At 38.3% G+C, this 18,515-nt stretch overlaps 2 protein-coding genes across 4 annotated transcripts in view; one reads left to right on the top strand and one right to left on the bottom strand.

The window, feature by feature from the left end:
- Arl13b (ARF like GTPase 13B) overlaps window positions 1-18,515 on the top strand; it is a 53,132-nt gene that overhangs the window by 14,808 nt on the left and 19,809 nt on the right. For 2 of the 3 annotated variants that reach the window (XM_021184840.3, XM_021184841.3), the window contains exons 2-3: window positions 1,244-1,314; window positions 4,153-4,402. In XM_021184840.3, the coding sequence (XP_021040499.1) occupies window positions 1,244-1,314; window positions 4,153-4,402 (321 nt within the window). The remainder of the gene's footprint in view (window positions 1-1,243; window positions 1,315-4,152; window positions 4,403-18,515) is intronic. The other variant, XM_029470726.2, reaches the window with a different exon arrangement.
- Stx19 (syntaxin 19) lies at window positions 8,900-17,212 on the bottom strand. The gene is made up of 2 exons (XM_021184842.3): window positions 17,064-17,212; window positions 8,900-9,791 (listed from the first exon to the last, which is right to left on the bottom strand). Exon 2 carries the CDS (start codon window positions 9,776-9,778, stop codon window positions 8,900-8,902), a length of 879 nt encoding a protein of 292 aa, XP_021040501.1. The 5' UTR covers window positions 9,779-9,791; window positions 17,064-17,212.

Raw genomic sequence — 18,515 nt, 5'->3', positions numbered from 1 at the left:
CTTGTCTAGCCTGGAATGCCTTCTAAGGCCAGTGGAGGGTGTCTGGAGCATGTATCTTACGTCATGTATTCACCATGAATACATAAGGAGCTAAAAGTCACAGATAACATGGTCAGCAGCATTAATAATGTTTCGCCCCTGTTTCTGTGCCCTCCAGAGCTCTCGCTTACTTTCTGTTCTATCCTGTGGGCTTAGTATGGCAGCTATGCTGTAGTTCTTTCTTTCTGTGTTCTCCAAGCAGTTCCATTCCTAAATCCACAATGGTGATGTGCTGTTCGACACTTTACATTGTGCAAAGATCACCCTGGCCCAGGGATAAGCTTTACTAGGGGCCTGAATCTCCAGGTTAGTAGGACCAGGATATACCATGTTTATGAAGTTACTAGAAGTTAGTATTGAGTGCTGGCTGTGACTGCCTAGCTGATTCATTGTGCAATCTTTGACCAATTATTTAGGTTTATGGGCACCACTGCTTGTATTTCTTCACCTGCAAAGCTGAACTAGACGTATGTTGGTCTTTTCACTCTGTGGAGAGCAAATGTGTTATACTTTGTAACATTAGAAAGCTTCCTCCTAAATATATTAATAGTTCAGGTAGTAAGCATGTTATTATGTAGTATGTAAGAATTTTATTCAGCATGGCCCTGCATATCTGAATACAGAGATGAGGATTCTTCATGTTTCCTAAGAGAGACAACTTGCAGTAATTCGTGGCCCACTAACTAGATAGCACTAGAGAGACGAGTCCTTTATACTGATAAGCTGCTCCCTTTTCATCCCTTCCTTGGTTTCTTCCTTATCACCTAGACATATATTTTATAACATCTGCTTAGAGGACAAAAGAGAGATGGCAGCTTCATAAACTCTGCTTTTGAAACATTCATTTATTTATCATCATAGTTCCTAGCCACTAGAATGGCAGTTATCAACCTGTGGGTTGCAACCCCTTTGAGGGCGTCAAATGACACTTTCACAGGGATCGCAAATCAGATATCCTGCATATCAGAGATTTACATTATGATTCATATCAGTACCAAAATTACAGTTATGAAGGAACAATGAAAATAATTTTATGGTTGTGGGTCATCACAACATAAGGAACTGTATAGGGTTATAGCATTAGGACGGTTGAGAACCACTGTTGTCTGGTATATAGTATATACTCACTAAATGTTGCTTGAACTGATAAAGCCTTGCACACTAAATGAACAAAGAAAATGATCTAAACTTTTATTATTTTAAGAAAGGTGACACTTGTGATGGTCGGCCTTGATAATGCTGGTAAAACAGCCACAGCAAAGGGAATCCAAGGAGGTAAGTAGAAAATCCTTGCTTTCTGAAGTCTAAATTTTTCCAGGTTATTTGTTTATGTTAAATTTCTTTAATGCATGTTAATTAGTTTGAGATTGTGTTATTAATATGCATATGCTATGGATAGACTCTGGCTTCTTGGTGTCCCCTACTCCTACAGTGCAGATTAGAATAGGTATGGTTTCTTTGAAGTTGTTAAACAGCAGGAGACAGGAAGTAACCCAAGCTAGCCTTGAACTAGCTGTCCTCTACTTTAGCCTCTCAATTGCTAGGATTACACACCTGATCCACCAAAGACTCATTTTTGCCCTGTAGTCTCCTCTTCAATAAACTCTGTTCCCAGCCGTGACCATCCTGAGGAGAATTAATTGAATGTAAATGCACATTCTCTTTCAGGGCCCACTTTTACTTGAGCCTAATATTTTGCTGCCTTCTGTTTTATGTGTCTGCTTCTCCAGGCTGCTGATCCCCTGAGGGCAGTTTCACTCAACTGGGTGTCCCAGTTGTTTAAACCCTGCTTCTTGGGAATAGTAGAGAGTTTCTGAAAGCATCTCTTCCATGGCACCTACTTTTCTACTGATGTTCTGTTCTGCTCTTATCTCTCTGCTCACCCCCCCCCCTTTCCTTGTATTGACTTTTCTAGCTTTTCAAAAATACACATACATCCTCTGTTGCTATCGCTCAGATCCTGACCCCATTGTCTTTCAGCTCTTATGTCATAATAGCTTCTTCCAAAAGTCTCTTCCTTGTCATGACTGTTGCTTTTTTTCACTGGGCTGTTCATCTTCCTGACCATCAAAATGATTGTGTTCATTGGAAATAGGCCTGATTGGTGTAACGATTCTGAAGTCATAGTGCTCAACAAGATTGAAGTTTATTTCTCTCTGCCCGTGCAAGTCATCTAGGTGTGGGCTGGCAGTACGTGATGTGAGGGATTCAGCTCTTTTTCCCGTTCAGTTTGCCATCCTTACTGTTCTTTCTGCTACTTAGCCTCAGATAGCTCTGTACAGCTTGATTTGAACTGGAAGGAAGTGGTAGAAGAGAAGTGGAGGGCAGCTTCTCTCCATTAGGACCATGGACCAGGAGCTGATGCATCACTTTAGTTTACACGCTATTGCCAAGAAGCAGTGATGTTCTGGACTGCACCAATGCTTCTGTATAGTGAGTCAGACATACTAGCCAGAGCCAGTATTATCTGTCTCTTCCCAGTTCTCTTCCTGGGTATCTGACTAGTAGCTAGGATTAGTTTGAAATCAGTCATAGTGGGAGTTTTTACACTATGGAAATGGGCATATACTACATGTTAGAGTTCTCCCTTTACTTCCTGATAAGTTGTTAAATACTTAACAGACCACCACTAATTATTCTTGACGCTCCTCTCATGGTTAGTAGCTGCCACTGAGGTCAGGAACATTCATGTCCCCAAACAAACAAACAAACAAACAAAAAAATTCCTAGGAATTTCTATCCAGTACTATTTCCTAATAGGAAACTGTTATTTGGGTATAAAGTTTCATTTTTCTGTGGTTTACCTCTTGCTTTGTGTGGTGTTAACATATCTTTAGTATATTAGAGTCACATATTATATGTATATGCTTATGTATATGATGTGTATAATAGACCAAGAACTATATAGATCCAAAGAGAAATCTGATCAATAATTGTTTGGCTTTTATCTTTCATATGACTTAACATATAAGAAACACCTAATAAATGTTTGTGCTTTATCTTAGACTTACTGTGTCTTAACATACATGTTACTGTAAGTCTAAAGATTGGGGGCCATGTATATCTAAGTCGATTAAGTTATCTGTAAAAGGTCATGAGTCAGAAATTATAAGAATTGGTAGAATGTCCTGTGTGCCAAGCACTAAGGGTAAGTGTATAGACATGGGTCCACATCTTGGCAAGGCATAGAAGATAGGATATAATGATAGATGGTGAAGTTGGTATATGCAATGACAAGGAATCTCATAGTAAGTCTTCTATGTCTCTCTGGGATTTTTAAAAACCTCTTGTGAGCATTGCTGCTCCTTGGCAGGCATGGCAGTGTGCTCCTATAATTTTCGTTTTCAGATTCATAATTCCTCTTCTCACCCCAAACCCTCCAATTTACTACAGCATACAAGTAATATTTTCCTATAGAAGTGAATTTAAAATCTCTTTGCAGGATGCCCTTCAAAATCTCTATTCCAATTGTAGCTTTAATTTACCTGATTTGAAAAGAATTGCCTTATTCTTTGCAGCTTCTTGCATTTTTGATTTTAAAAATTTCTTTTCTTTTTAAAAATATTCCTGACTTTACTCATTCTTCCATAGAATTTGTAATAGATCCCTTGAGTGGCATGATGTTGAAAGATTAAAACTGATTGGAGAATAGATATCCTTAACATAACCTATTCATTCAACATGTAATTATTAAGTGCCTATTTTATGTTAGTTGCTAAGATTATAGTAATTAAATAAAATAAACAGCTGGGCAGTGATGGAACAACCTATAATCCCAGAACTCAGGAGGCATGTGGATCTTGTACTACCAGCCTGGACCACAGAGCAAGTTCCACGACAGCCAGTGCTACACCGAGAAACTCTGTTTTGAAAAACAATGACAAAAAAAAAAAAAAACAATACAAACAAACAAAAGCCAAATTCTTAACTGAAAATTCTAGTTGGATGTTGATATTATTAACCCTTCTCTCACAGAAGTGTGTTTGGAAGTATAGCAAGTGATCTTTCTATTTTATAATGACTTAACTCTTGTTACGTGATTTCGGTTGTAGAGATAAATTGTTACTATTAAAGCCTAAAGATTCCTTTTCTTTTTCATATCATTTGCAACAGAGCATCCTGAAGATGTAGCTCCCACTGTTGGCTTTTCTAAAATTGATCTGAGACAAGGAAAGTTCCAAGTTACCATCTTTGATTTAGGAGGTGGAAAAAGAATTCGGGGAATTTGGAAGAATTATTATGCTGAATCCTATGGGGTAATATTTGTTGTGGATTCCAGTGATGAAGAGAGAATGGAAGAAACAAAGGAGACAATGTCCGAAGTGCTGCGACACCCGAGGATATCAGGAAAGCCTATACTGGTGTAAGTAACAGTAATGCTGCCGTAAACACGGGCAGGAGCGTTAGCCAAGAGCTCTTTGTCTAAGTGAGCCAACGTTGTGACCTACTAGGATAATAAATACATACAGTTGCTTGTACTTGTATTATTACGTTTCTTTTGGTAAGGATTAAAGAATTGAGACTGTGTGATGAGCAAACTTCTTAATTTGATGTTAAGTGTCTTTCAGCCCTGTTCTGCAGATGGAGCCCTGAGGCACAATAGGCAAGGGCTCTGCCACTGAGCTGCACCATTGGTCTTTTTCAAAACAAGAGTCTTCCAGGTAGCCTAGGTTGACCTTGTACTCTTGATCCTCCTGCCTCGGCATAGGGTGTTGTGTGTTACACTGAACTTCCGCTTTTAATAATTTATGTTTCGTCATTGTCCTTTTGTATTTGCTTTGTTCCCTCTTTAAGATGGGGTCGCACATGGCTCAGGTTGTGCTTGAGATAAGCCAAGGATGACTTTAAGTTCCTGTCACCTCTGCCTTCCAAGGTGTGATTATAGGTGCAAACCACCCATGACCTTGTGTAAGCAAGGCAAGCACTCTCCCAGCTATGTGAGCTACCTCGCCCACTACTGTTCTTTTTCTCTATAGCGTATTTTTTGAAAGTTACTCAAATGGTTCTTTCTCTAATGATACTTTAATTTCTCACTCTGACTTTCCATATTTCCCTATTGTATGTGTGGTCTAGCTTGATTGTCTCAGTCATATGCTTATAGCATTTTGTCCTTAAGCCTGAACATTTCTAGACATAGAGAAGGGACTTTGGTATTCATAGTATTTGTGCACTGTGAACACCAGATGGCGCTGTAATGTGAGACAAAGCAAAGAGAAGTCCCTCAGCTCAGATTGCTCTTCAGTTACTATTCGCTCTCCTTCTTCCAATTCATTAATAAGGTATAAAAAACATCAAGCCGTCATGGATACATTATGAAAAATATAAGAAGAGCTTCTTCACTGTGCTTCTCAATAGCAGATGAAGATTTTTAAAGCAGAACAGTTAAAGCTTTGATTATAACAGTTAACATTTTATTGAGCCATCTAATGATAAAGCTTATGCTTGTAAACTCTTAAATGCTTAATTAAAGAAGTTACCCCACCCATAAAGTTGAGTCTCACTGTTAATGAATCCAAAATAAATTAACAGAAGTGTATGTGAAAGGGGACCTTTGTTGAACCCTAAAGACTAAAGTAGTGTTTGTAAATGTTTAAGCAAAGACTCACTGATTCTAAAGTAAAAATAAAATAATAATCAGTTAGTCATCGATGGGGGGTACATGTATTTTTATCCAAATAGTCATTTATTTGTTTTTCTTCATTTTTTCCATTTTTCTTGTGTTCATCTATATATCTATGCATGTATCAATTGTACAAATATGCTGTGCATTAAGTGGTACAAAACACTATTTGGTTACCTAACAAACTGAATGGGAAGATTCATTACAAAGCTTAATACATTGACATTTTCATCAGGCTAGTTCATAACAATGTCTTAAGACAGATACCGTTTGTGGGTCTCTCTCTCTTAATTTTATTTAATCTTTTTTTTTACACTCCAGAATTTTATCCCTCCTGGTCCACCCTCTGACTGTTCCCCACCCCATATCCCCTCCTTACCCACCCCCTTTCTATGAGGATGTCCCCAACCCCCAACCCCACCAGACCTCTCCACTCTCTGAGGCTTCCAATCTCTTGAGGGTTAGGTGCATCTTCTCTGAATGAACCCAGACCCGGCAGTCCTCTGCTGTATGTGTGTTGGGGGTCTCATATCAGCTGGTGTACGCTGCCTGGTTGGTGGACCTCCTCTCTCTCGTACAGTCTTGAAACTTATTTTCAGAGAGTTAATAAATCACCCAGTCCATCACCTTTTTGGAGTTTGGTTGACTTGTCTAATACATTTTTCCAGAATAACTCTGAAGCTACTGATTAAAAATTCTTTTCAGGATAGTAAGGATTGTACTTGGGTTAGTTCAGTGTAGCTACTGGAGTAGTGAGATGTCTTACTGTAGACTAATGAGTCTTTACTGCAGTAGAAACTCCTGAGTTGCATAACCAGACGTTTCTTAGACACAGATATGATTGCCTTGACTAGCTTTGTCCCAAATCCTCTACTGATGGAAGTTAGAGGGCCTGTTGGCATCAGCTCTGTCTTACAGTGCCACTGCCTTAGCTGCCACCGTCATTTAGTTACTTGCACTCAGAGCCTTCTCCTGCCATGTGCCACACTCTTCTGTCCCTACCACACTCTTCAACACTTAGAAAAAACAAGCACTTGGCTGCGTTGCTAGGCATTAGTATGTTGTCATGGACCTTCTGTGTCACTGTATTTATGCCAGACCTCCAGGATTTTGAGGGTGAGAACTTTAGAATCAAATGGGCCTCAAGAAGGTCCAGTCTCCTCCCCTTCCCCCCTTTCTCTCCTATCACCTCCTTTCCATTCATTTCCCTTCTCACTCTTCCTTTGTTTCCCTGAGACAAGATCTCACCCTGTAGCCCATGCTGACGTTGAACTCCCAGCAATCTTCTAGCACACAATGGGGATTACAGATGTGCAACCATCACAGTCCAGGGAATTAATGATTCTTCCGGAGCCTTTATGGCTCCACGTGCAGATGACGATTTGAATGCTGTGCCAGCCTGTGGGTTCAGATAATGGAAGCATGGCATGCAGAGTGTTCCTAGTGTTCTGTATTCAATCATTTGAATGTTATTGCTGATGATATAGTGTTTCCAAGTGTTACATAAATTCAAACACTTAAGCCAATTTAATGTTATTAGCATGCATAGAAAAGTCCTTAATCGTATTTTTTTTCAATTTGTTATTTTTGTCTTCTGGTTGCAGAGCTAGCAGTTTTCCAATATTATTACATCAACTCTTTCAAAAATTAGCTTTCTCTTTCAGATAGTTTTATTAAGAAAAAAACATACTGCTTTTACTTTGTTGAAGTGTGGAAATACAGTATACAAAATATTCAGCAACTGATTAAATATATTGTGCTCAGGTTGGGGGTATACTAAGTAATATGATGATATAGCCATAAGACATTATTCATCATAGCATGTTATGGCATGAACCCAGGTACCCATCAACACAGAAGCCACAAATCAGAACAGAATCAAGTTATTTGTAAGAAAATAAGTAGGTGGGCTGAAGAGATGGTTCAGCAACCAGGTTAAGAGGACTGACTGCTCTTCCAGGGGTCCTGACTTCAAATCCCACATGGTGCCTCACAACCATCTGTAATGGAATCCGATGCCCTCTTCTGGTGTGTGTGAAGACAGTGTACTTAGATACAATAATAAATAAATCTTTAGACCGGAGTGAGCAACCAACCTCCATTCCCAGCAACCACATGATGGCTTGGCTTATAACCATCAGTACTACAGTCTACTCATATACATAAAATAAATAAATAAATATTTAAAAAAAAGAAAATAAGTAGGTGTCAGCAGGCTAAGTGACTTATCCAGAGACAGAAGGCAAATATATTTTTTTTCTTGAATATAGAATCTAGATTCTTAAGGTGGGAGCCGGGTGTGGGAGGGTGGGCAGTGGGGAAGACGACCTGAGAGTAGTTAAGCAGCCATTAGAGAAAGGTGAGAGAGACACATGAACATAGATATACTCAAGCACAAAACTGCATGTGTGCATGTGTGGAAATGTCCTTGTGGAACCCATCAATATGTATAGGATATTAATATGATGAAAAGAAAGTGTGACAGTGAAATCTGGTGATCTCGCCGGTGGAAGACTGCTTAGGCCTCTTCTTTAATTTACACATCTGTTTCTATAGTGTTTGCTTTATCATAAAGTGGTGTCACATATCCAAGAGCACAACTGCCTTTGTCTTTGACTTTCTCAAGCTCTTTTTCTGATCTGTATGTAATAATTCAGTTTCTCGTGGAATCCAAGTTCACAAAAACCACTGACTTACCTCACCTTAGGTCTTACGCTTGACTATCACCAGGCACCAGTTAGATTGTTCACCAGATTTATGACTGAGTGTTCCCAAGCCCCAGTGATCACCAAGTTTACTCCCCTCTCTGGGTATAAAGACTTAGGGGCATTTTCGTTTCCTGTGATGCACTGTGGCTTCTTTTGAGGTCTTATTTTATACAACTCTTAATTACCAAAATATTGTCAAATACACCAGGTGAATAAAGTAGTTATCACTTAGTTGAATATTCATCTTAAGAGTATAGAAGTGCCCAATAGAAATCAATATTTTCCCAGAGATACAAGATTTTTCACTTTTACCAGATAACCAGCACATTTTAAGTAGATTCCTGCCTTGTGTCACTGGCTTCAGCAGTTTCTGTAATGTTAGTGTGTAAATGTTAGTGTGAGGTGCAAAATGACCATTTAGCAATGATTAAACATATGTGGTTAGACTCATGAAATGAAGACAACCACGTCAAGACTCTGAAATGTGGACACCTTATCCCTAAACTCTGAGAACATTGCTAAAGTAGCATCTTTATTTGGAGCCACAGCATGGGCAACAGCAACAGCACAGGGCCCGGCAGGGGTTTCTTTTTTTGTATTTTACAGCCAGTCCAAATTTCTCTTTGGTGTTGTTAACATAATCTTTTGTGCTATTCACCATCACCTCAATGCTGTTGATGCTCTCTCCCTGTTCCTCTACCAGAAGAGATATCTGAATGAAAAGGTCCCGGAGGTCCTTCACTTGGTTCTCCAAATTCACAAGTTCCTTGTGTCTCTGTTCAATCTCTGAGAGCTGTGCTTTAGTGATACTGGTCTCTGTAAGTAAGCTTTCATTGAAAACTTCCCATTTTCCATGGTGAAGCATGTCATTCACTTCTTCTTCAGAAACTTCTTTTCCGGCCACTTCAAGCTGACGGACAATAAACGTTTTGCATTTGTCTTGCTTTAAAGCTATTGTGTCATTGTATAGAAACATGGTTTGCTGGAAGCGGTGGAACATGGCAGCATACTGAGACTTCAGTATCCTTGTGATCACTGATGACGGACCATTTTCAACCTCTGACCTTTTCACTTCTTTGACTACGTCACCCAATGCCCTGTTTATGTGTTCTGCTTGGATTTTTATCTCCTTTGCAATGGTAGAGTCTCTTTTAAGTAGACTAAACCTTCTCATGGAAGCCACTAGACTTTTCTGTTGCTGTCCAAATCGTTGAACATCATCCACAAAACTGTTAATATTCTCCTGTAGTTTTTGGATCTCATGTAGGTGCCTCTCAGCTACAGGCTCTCTTTCATAAATGACAGCTTGCTGGACGAGCACCCCTTGTTCTTCTTCCACAAACACCTGACTGTCCCGAGAGAGTTCTATTTCCTTGGTTTTCTGTTTTAATTCTTGAAGTCGGTCTTTCATCTTCCTTTTCCCCCTAAGAAACAGAAACAGTGGAATTGAACAAAGGAGTTGCTGTTTTTCCCCATTGGCAGTTGAGGCGAGATAGCTATGTGTCTCTTAGCAAAAGTTGTTCTAGTTTTCTAACAAGTTTTAAAAATTGAGAATAATACCAAGATAAGATGGAGGCTATCCTAGGCTATATGGGAAATTCAAAGCTATCCTGAGCTATAAAGTAAGAACTTGGCAAAAAAAAAAGAAAAGAAAAGAAGGAAAATTGAAAGGAATTTTCTGGACCTATGGCTTCAGCTACATATGTAGCAGAGGATGGCCTTGTAGGGCATCAGTGGGAGGAGAGGCCCTTGGTCCTGTGAAGGCTGTATGCCCCAGTGTTGGGGAATGACAGAGTAGGAAGGCAGGAGTGGGTGAGTGGGTGGGGGAACACCCTCATAGAAGCAGGGGGAGGGAAAGGGGAGGGAGCCTTTTGGAGGGAGGGGGTGAATCAGCAAGCAGGATAACATTTGAAATGTAAATAAAGAAAATATCCAATGAAAGAGTAATTTCCTCATAGAGATTACCAAAATAGGGAAAATAATGTAAGATAATTTAGGAATTAGTTTGAATGGTTGCTCCTGCTGTGCATCTCATGTGTTTGAGAGTAGTAGCTATAAAAAGCCATGGTGAGGGTACAGTTTTCCCTCCCGTAAGTCCATCCATGTCATCACACTGTCTGTAATATTAGAGTTGCTTTGGCTGTACTTTGAGTTTTAGGAGTGACCTTTAACCTCCTAAAATTACCATTGTTAAAGATACCTTTCCTACATAATTTAGTGTAAGTCATGTTTGAAATAGATGCATTTTGGGGGGATTGGGAATATGGTTCAACAGTTGGGAACACATGCTGCACTGGTCCATGCAGGGACCTGGACCAGGTTACGCTTTTCCCAGCAATCATACGGCAGCTCGCAACCATATGTAACTTCACTTCCAGGGAATCGGTGCCCTCTACTTGTCTTTGTGGGGACCGGGTATGTATGCATGTGGTACACATACATACATTTAGACAAAACACACATAAACATCAGAATCTTTAGATATATACTCATTTTCCTAATATACATAGTTCAGTTAAAACCAACATAATGACAGAATAAATTCTATATGGATTTTAAGCAATATATATATATATATATTTATATATATAATATTTATATATAATATATATAATATATATAATTATATATATATAATATTTATATATATATATATTTACATATATATATATATATAAATGAGGTTTTTGAATTAGCATACTTTATATAGGTTTGTTTTCTATTGCATGTATGAAATCTATTGTTGATTTGATTATGCCTACTGGGATGTTTCCAAGGATCTCAAAAATCCTAGGGCAAAATGTGTAGGAAGTCCTATCATGATATATCTTTAGATACTTGAGAACATGTTTATATATTATATTATTGGCAAATGCTGGTAATATTTACATTTTCACCTAGTGCTCCTAATTGTCCATAGCATCAAATCAAATGGATATCTTATTATATATAATGATAGGGTAAAAATAAACACACACATATTTAAATGAATCAAAGCTATTGTTATTTATAAACCACTAAATTATTTTCTTAGTCCTAGAGTTTAGAAAGGCACTTAATGCTTCTATAGTTTGAAAAGACTGAGTGCGTATATAAGCAGCTCTCTGATCTCTAGGTGTTTTCTTAATATTGAGCAGATAAAGCTCTCATAGGCTGTGCTACTGTGAGACTCAATTTTTTATATCATTTTTTAAAAATCAACAATTTGGACCTTTTCACATGCACATATATTCATGATGCTTAGTGTGGTATTATTTTTAGTCTCTGAAATAGAGATTCAGGGATTAAAGTAATACCAAGCATATACTAAATATAAAAATGTATATATATATATATACATACTTAAGAGGAAAGGGTTTGAAATATGAAGTACTTTAGAAAGCATCTTCACATCTACAGAACTGGCCTGGCTTCACAGCAGTGATCTATGACAAAATGTTGTATATCAATATATGCTTTTAATCAGGGATATCAGAATAGTAAGTAACAGTATAATAAGCGAAGAAGCATATTTGTACTACGTAATTTATGTTATTTGTGGCACATAGAGTGTTGGATGCTGTGTGATGAAAACACATAAATTAGGAATTCCCGAAGGCACATAGAGGGTAAGACTAGAGAACCATACAAAGAAGAAAATCGTTGAAATAGATTTAAACCACTGCCCCGTGTAAGAGAAGATCTCTTTACAGTAAGCATATTTATAGTTTTTGTCGTAAGCCACACAATTAACAGAGTCTCTAGTATTATAAATTATAGAAATTAACATATACTTTGTTTACATACAGTTGCAGTAAAACGAAATTCAGTGTGATAGGCATAACAATGTTCTCCATCAAATTTGATTTATTACTATTGTTCTTTCTGTATTTGTGTCTACCTGTCTGCCTGCCTCTCTTTCTCTCTGTCTCTCTCTCTGTCTCTCTGTCTCTCTCTGTCTCTCTCTTTCTATGTGTGTGTGTGTGTGTGTTATATATGACACAGTGTATGTGTAGAGGTCAGAAGACATTGTACAAGATTGACATTCTGTCCCCAAGATTTAGATCTCAAGGAGTGAACTCAGGTCATGAAGTTTGGCAGGTGTCTAATTTACTGTCTGAAACATCTCATCAGCTCCTCCATCAGCTTTAGAATTTAACAATAAGCAGAAAAGTCTTATTAGGACCTAAATATAAAGAAAACAAAAGAAATTCCTCAAGAAGGAAGTGTTTTTGGACAGCAAGGCTCAGCAGAGAGAGACATTTCTAAGCAGGCCAGAGAATCTGTGTTCAACCCTGGAATTCCACAATGAAAGTTTGTCCTTACAATGTGGTTAGACATAGCATCATTCCAAAGGTCTTGAGTGGGAATTATATGGGAGCAGTGTTAATCCCTGGTACATGTCCTGAACAAATTGGGTAAAAACTGAGGAGATGGCTCAGTGAGAGTCCTTGCCATGGAAACATGAAACCCAACTCTGAGTCCACAGCACCCACATAAGAAGTAGGAGTGGCCAAATATGCCTGCATCCAGTGCTGGGGAGGAGGTGAGGACTGGAAGCTCCCTGGAGCTGGTCAGCTGGCCAGCCTAGCCACAAGCCAAGCAATTCTTGTTTAGTGAGAGACCCAGACCCTGTCTCAGTAAGGTGTAGAGTGATGGAAGAAGACACCTGTTACCTTCCTTTGGTCTCTGTAAGTGCAGAGGGGTGTGCACATGCACACATACGTACAGACATATGCCAACTATACACATTAAGATGCAAATAAATATTAGAACATTTCTTTCTCTTTTTAAAAGATTTATTTATTTTATGCATATGAGTACATGCTGTAGCTGCACAGATAGTTGTGAGCCTTCATCTGCTTGTTGGGAATTGAATTTAGGACTTCTGCTCACTCCGGTCAGCCCCGCTTGCTCAGTCCCTGGTTGCTCTGGCTCAAAGATTTATTTATTATTATAAATAAGTACACTGTAGCTGTCTTCAGGTACACCAGAAGAGGGTGTCAGCTCATTACAGGTGGTTGTGAGCCACCATTTGAACTCAGGACTGTCAGATGAACAGCCAGTGCTCTTACCTGCTGAGCCATCTCACCAGCCCAGAACATTTCTTTCTTTATGTCACTATGTTATTGATGTGAAAATGCAAGCATGTAAAAAGAATTAGGTTTCTTTATTCTGCTCTATACCAGGACATGAAAATATAAAGTAGAATATTTTCTTTGGAATATTGAACATGCGAGTTAAGGTTTCTTTATATTATTAGGTTATCTTTCTTGGTAATAATTTTTTTCTTTAGGTGGCCATTAACTTCTAGCTATATTCTTGAAGGTGGGAAAGTGTATTTATTGTGTCCTTTGGAGTATTATATTATGTGGGAGTGCTTTAAGTGCCCTATTATGGATTCATCTTAATGTTGTTTGGTTATCATTTAGAGCCCATGGGATTTGTCCACTACTGTCCAGGTAGTAGAAGAACAGACCCAGAGACTGCAGCCATCTCTCTGTGTTAGAAAGCTTGCTCAGTCATGCATGAGACTCTATTTATAGCATCACAAAAGACACATTAACACATGTGTTATGTTTGTGTATAGATAAGTAAGCAGGTAGATAGATGATTGACAGATAGATGATAGATATAATAGATGGGAGACATGTAGGTATGTAGATAGATTAGACTAGATTAGATTAGATAGATCAGAAGAGAGAAAGAGATGTCTCAGTTTTCTGTGATTTTTTTGTAGTTCAAATGAATACCTCATGTCCTGCTGTAATCCTGGGCAAATTAAAATTGATATTTCTATGTTTGTACAGAATATGTTCTGTTTTCTCTAGTACATCTAGGAAATTAAGTTTTATTTCCTGTAATATCTGAACCCTAAGTCTCAGCCTCAAAGATAGACTATTTTCTTCTAATCTAGTGTAGTTGTGTTTAATTTCTGCTTGTGATGTTATGGTCCCTTCTCATTTCTAGAACTGCTACTTTGTGCTATTTTTAAATTGATTTTTGTTTGTTTGCTTGCTTGTTTGAGATCCATTTTCTCTGTTTACCATTGATTTCTGGCACCAACTCTGTAGACCTGGCAGGCCGTGGACTCCAAGATCCAACTGCCTCTGCCCTCCCCCCCACCCCCCAGTTCTGGGATTAAAGGCATGCACCACCAACTGCCCTAAATTGATGGTTTGAAATTGAAGGGTATATCAAATGTTTCTCTATATTTCAGACATAAGGGAAGCAGTTCTAAGATGGCTGTCTCCCTTGATGAGGCATAGGCGATGACCTTGGCAGTGGTAGCACACTCAGCATTCTGTTCCAATCCTTGTGTGTCTGTGTAAAACTCACTTAGTGTAAGTGCTCGGGTGCACTTCCATGCTATCTGTATGCATTTCTGGCGGGTGGTGCTCATAACTCTATGCACTGCAGTGTCCTGTTTCATTTTACATCCACAAATTAGAATTTAAGCATACTTGAATTTAAATGTTGAATGTAATTCATGAAAGTATAAAGTTTGAAACTCATAAGAAATTATATAATTGGTTAGGCTAAGTGAAATTCATGAGATTATTTCATGCAATTTTCTTTTTTCTTTTTTTTTTTTTTTCTTTTTTTGGTTTTTCGAGGCAGGGTTTCTCTGTATAGCCCTGGCTGTCCTGGAACTCACTTTGTAGACCAGGCTGGCCTCGAACTCAGAAATCCGCCTGCCTCTGCCTCCCGAGTGCTGGGATTAAAGGCGTGCGCCACCACCACGCCCGGCCTCATGCAATTTTCTTAGTGTGGTAGTAGTCTGTCCATAGAAGGTAAGACCATCTCTCAGTACATTTAATTTACTACTATATGATTTTGAATTTGCTGTGTGGTTTGAATTTGATCCACAATATTGACTATATCTGAGAACTTAAAGATAGTATTCAAGTAAAGAAAAAAACAGGGTGATGGTTGATACATATGGTAATAACTTGTAATAGTTTCTTGTGATAAAGAGAAAAGCAAATGGGAGTGACTCAGAGGAAACTTTCTCCACCCTGCTACAGAGAATGCAGATTCCTAGAGCCATACATGAACACGCAGTACCTAGAGTCTTTAGAAATATACTATTGGCTGGTGGTGGTGGTATATGCCTTTAATCCCAGCATGTAGAGTAGGAGGAGCTGCAGGCTCTCTGTGAGTTACAGTTCTGCCTAGTCTTCAGACTAAGTTCCAGAATAGTCAGGGCTATACAGTGAAACTCTGCCTGCCTTGAAAGCCAGAGAGAGAAAGAGAGAAAGAGAGAGAGAGACAGACACAGACACAGACACAGACACAGACACAGACACAGACACAGACACAGACACAGACACAGACACAGACACAGACACAGTCACAGACACAGACACAGACACAGACACAGACACAGTCACAGACACAGACACAGAGACACAGAGACACAGAGACAGACAGAGGACAGTCAGACAGAGACACAGACAGAGAGACAGAGAGAGACAGAGAGATAGGAAATATACCACACGATATCTGTTTAATATGCTTATGGAATAATTAAAAGTAAATTATTCTTTCTGTAGTTACTATGTTGATAAGCACTTCAGTAAATGCATTTTATTTCCGTCTATAAAGTCAGCATTCAGCAGTTCTCTAGTTCAATGGTAAAATGGGGAATTTTACCATATATATTCTCTAGGCTTGATTTAACTGACATTTTCAGCAATATATTCTCTTAGTAATCTTCAGATTCAGTGTAGATCTATTGTCTTATTGAACTAACCTGTTTTGTAAAAGTCATTTCTCTTTTTATTGAGTTTTAAAATATAACAATTTTTGCTTTTCTGATTCAGACAAGTTGAATGTATATGAAGTAGTCTTCATATTAAATTTCCAAGGACAAAGCCTTGAAGCGAGATCCTTGTATATCACATGTGGCCCACTTCATATTTACTTTTAAAATAGTTATAAAAGTTATTATGTTGATTTGAATGAGTATTTATTAAATTTGAATATGGTAACAATTACAACTTAGAAAATACATTTCATTTAAATTGTTCATAATTAAATGTTGATCTAATAGCTTGAAGAATCTATGATAAGTTTTATAATTTCAGTACTTTAACAAACTATCTAAAACATTAAAATGTTTGAGTGCTTTTTATATTTTACAGTAGTTCTAACAAAACTATTTCAGAATTTCTTCAAATTAGTTTTAGAAGAACCTGAGAAATAATAAAGAAATTAATATTTTTCTGTCAAAAATATTGGGCATAAAGTTTTGTTCAATTTTAAGTGTGAAAGTCTGTCTAAAATAAGAATAGCATCATTAATTTATTGTCTATAAAGATAGAATTTCAGATTTGTGTTCATGGGATCTGTTTTCTAATTTCTCTAAAACAAGTTGCTTTTATAGATTTAAAGTAGTGATTTCTTTTATCTATGGTTGGTAACTACACCTTACTCCTCTTCAGTTCATCATAGCAAGAACAGGTCAGCTGCTTGTAGCTCTGCTCTGATCTAAATAAGAAAGGAACTCTAAAGAACCTGCAGAGACATATTTTACTGTCACAGTGTGCCTGGATTTCAGTTTCTGGATATTTCACCGTTTCTCTTTATACAGCGTGTGTGTGTGTGTGCGTGCGCGCGGGCACACACACACACAGACAGAGAGAGAGAGACAGAGAGAGAGAGAGAGAGAGAGAGAGAGAGAGAGAGAGAGAGAGAGAATATAATTCACTTACCTTGGTGTCTTGTTCTTGTTTTCCCACCTGGGGTGTTAGAGTCCTTAGTCCGAGAGAAAATCCAAGTGCCATGGAGTGTAATGCCTGATCAAATGTTAAATCAGTCTAAGCCACAGGTTCCCTTTATGGTTCTCATACAGTTAATTGAAAGCCAAACAGTGAAGTCAAATAAGTCGGAGATAAAATTGTCCATTTGCTGTAGCTATCAAATTCGAGGCACAGATTGCTTGCTTCACACCTGGAGAATCTGGTTCTGCCTGTTCCTCACCTGTTCCTTACATTAAAGGAAGATCGTTTTCACTGCGGCCCTTGGTAACAGGAAGTCCTTGTTAAATTGTTGAGTGCATTCCCTGTACCTAGAAGTCTACACTACCTGCAAGAATGCCTTGTGAAAAATGCTGTTGCAGCTAGACAAAGGTTTGTTTGCAGATTTTAAAACTTAAAGGTACAGGATGAAGTAGCCATATGTAGAAATGGAATAAAGCATGGTATGCAGATGTTTACCTCCCAGTTATTAAATTCTCCTCTGTTTGGAAACCCCGTAGGCTTAGCTCACAAAATTATACAAGTTTAGAGGAATAACAGGCAAAGAGGACTTGAACCTTCCACCTTACTTTTCTTTGCATACTGTTAGTTTTATGTTGAGTAAGTCTCTTCAATTTCCAGTGTAGGATTGCAAACTTCTACAGTACTGGTTTTTTTTATCTATCATACCAATATAGAAATAGACATTCAATTTCTACCAGGAAGAAATACAAGGAAACCTGGGAATGGAAGTTCTTTCCTAGTATCCCCTTTCCAAACCTAGGTTTTTGGTGTTGCCACCCCCACTGTAGATAGCACTTCAAGGTAGGATGAACGGTGCTGTAATCAAAGTAAAATCTAGATTTAATTCTTTGAATTTCCACTTCCCCAAATCTGTTGTCTCCCCTCTCTACTTCTCCTATTGTGAATGCCTCCTTCATAATACTGTGTGAGAGCAGAGAAAAAATCCTCCACTGCAAGATTGCTGAAAGAATGCTGGAACAGCTTTGTGATGCATCCTTTTGCAGCTTACAGTGAAATCCTGTAGCTTTCTTATTGTGCATCAAGATAATTGCAGGATTGATTTTGTGTTTTAAAATAATCATGACAAAAAGAAACATGCTATCCATAGCACTCAATAATAAACTTTGAAACAAACACATATGCTTGTTTATAGTTTAAAGGACACAGTGTGAAGTTGAACTAAGACATAATGAAAATGATTGTGCTTAGAAAGAGGGGTGGAATAGGAGAGACTGATTTCCACACTGATTTCTAGAGTTGCTCTGTCTAGTCACTCCAGGGTGAAATGGATGCAGCTCACATCGCCTCCAGCACTGTTTTTAAGTGGAAGGCCCAGGTTTTCATCTTCAGGTCATGGAAAGGAGCCTGCTTCTTCTTCTATTGGTAGTTTTTATTATCGGTATG

The sequence above is a fragment of the Mus caroli genome, unplaced genomic scaffold (genome assembly GCF_978045245.1).
Source record: "Mus caroli unplaced genomic scaffold, Mus_caroli_1 scaffold_17, whole genome shotgun sequence".
Classification (NCBI taxonomy): Eukaryota; Metazoa; Chordata; class Mammalia; order Rodentia; family Muridae; genus Mus; species Mus caroli.
This window is presented reverse-complemented; position numbering and strand designations above follow the sequence as displayed.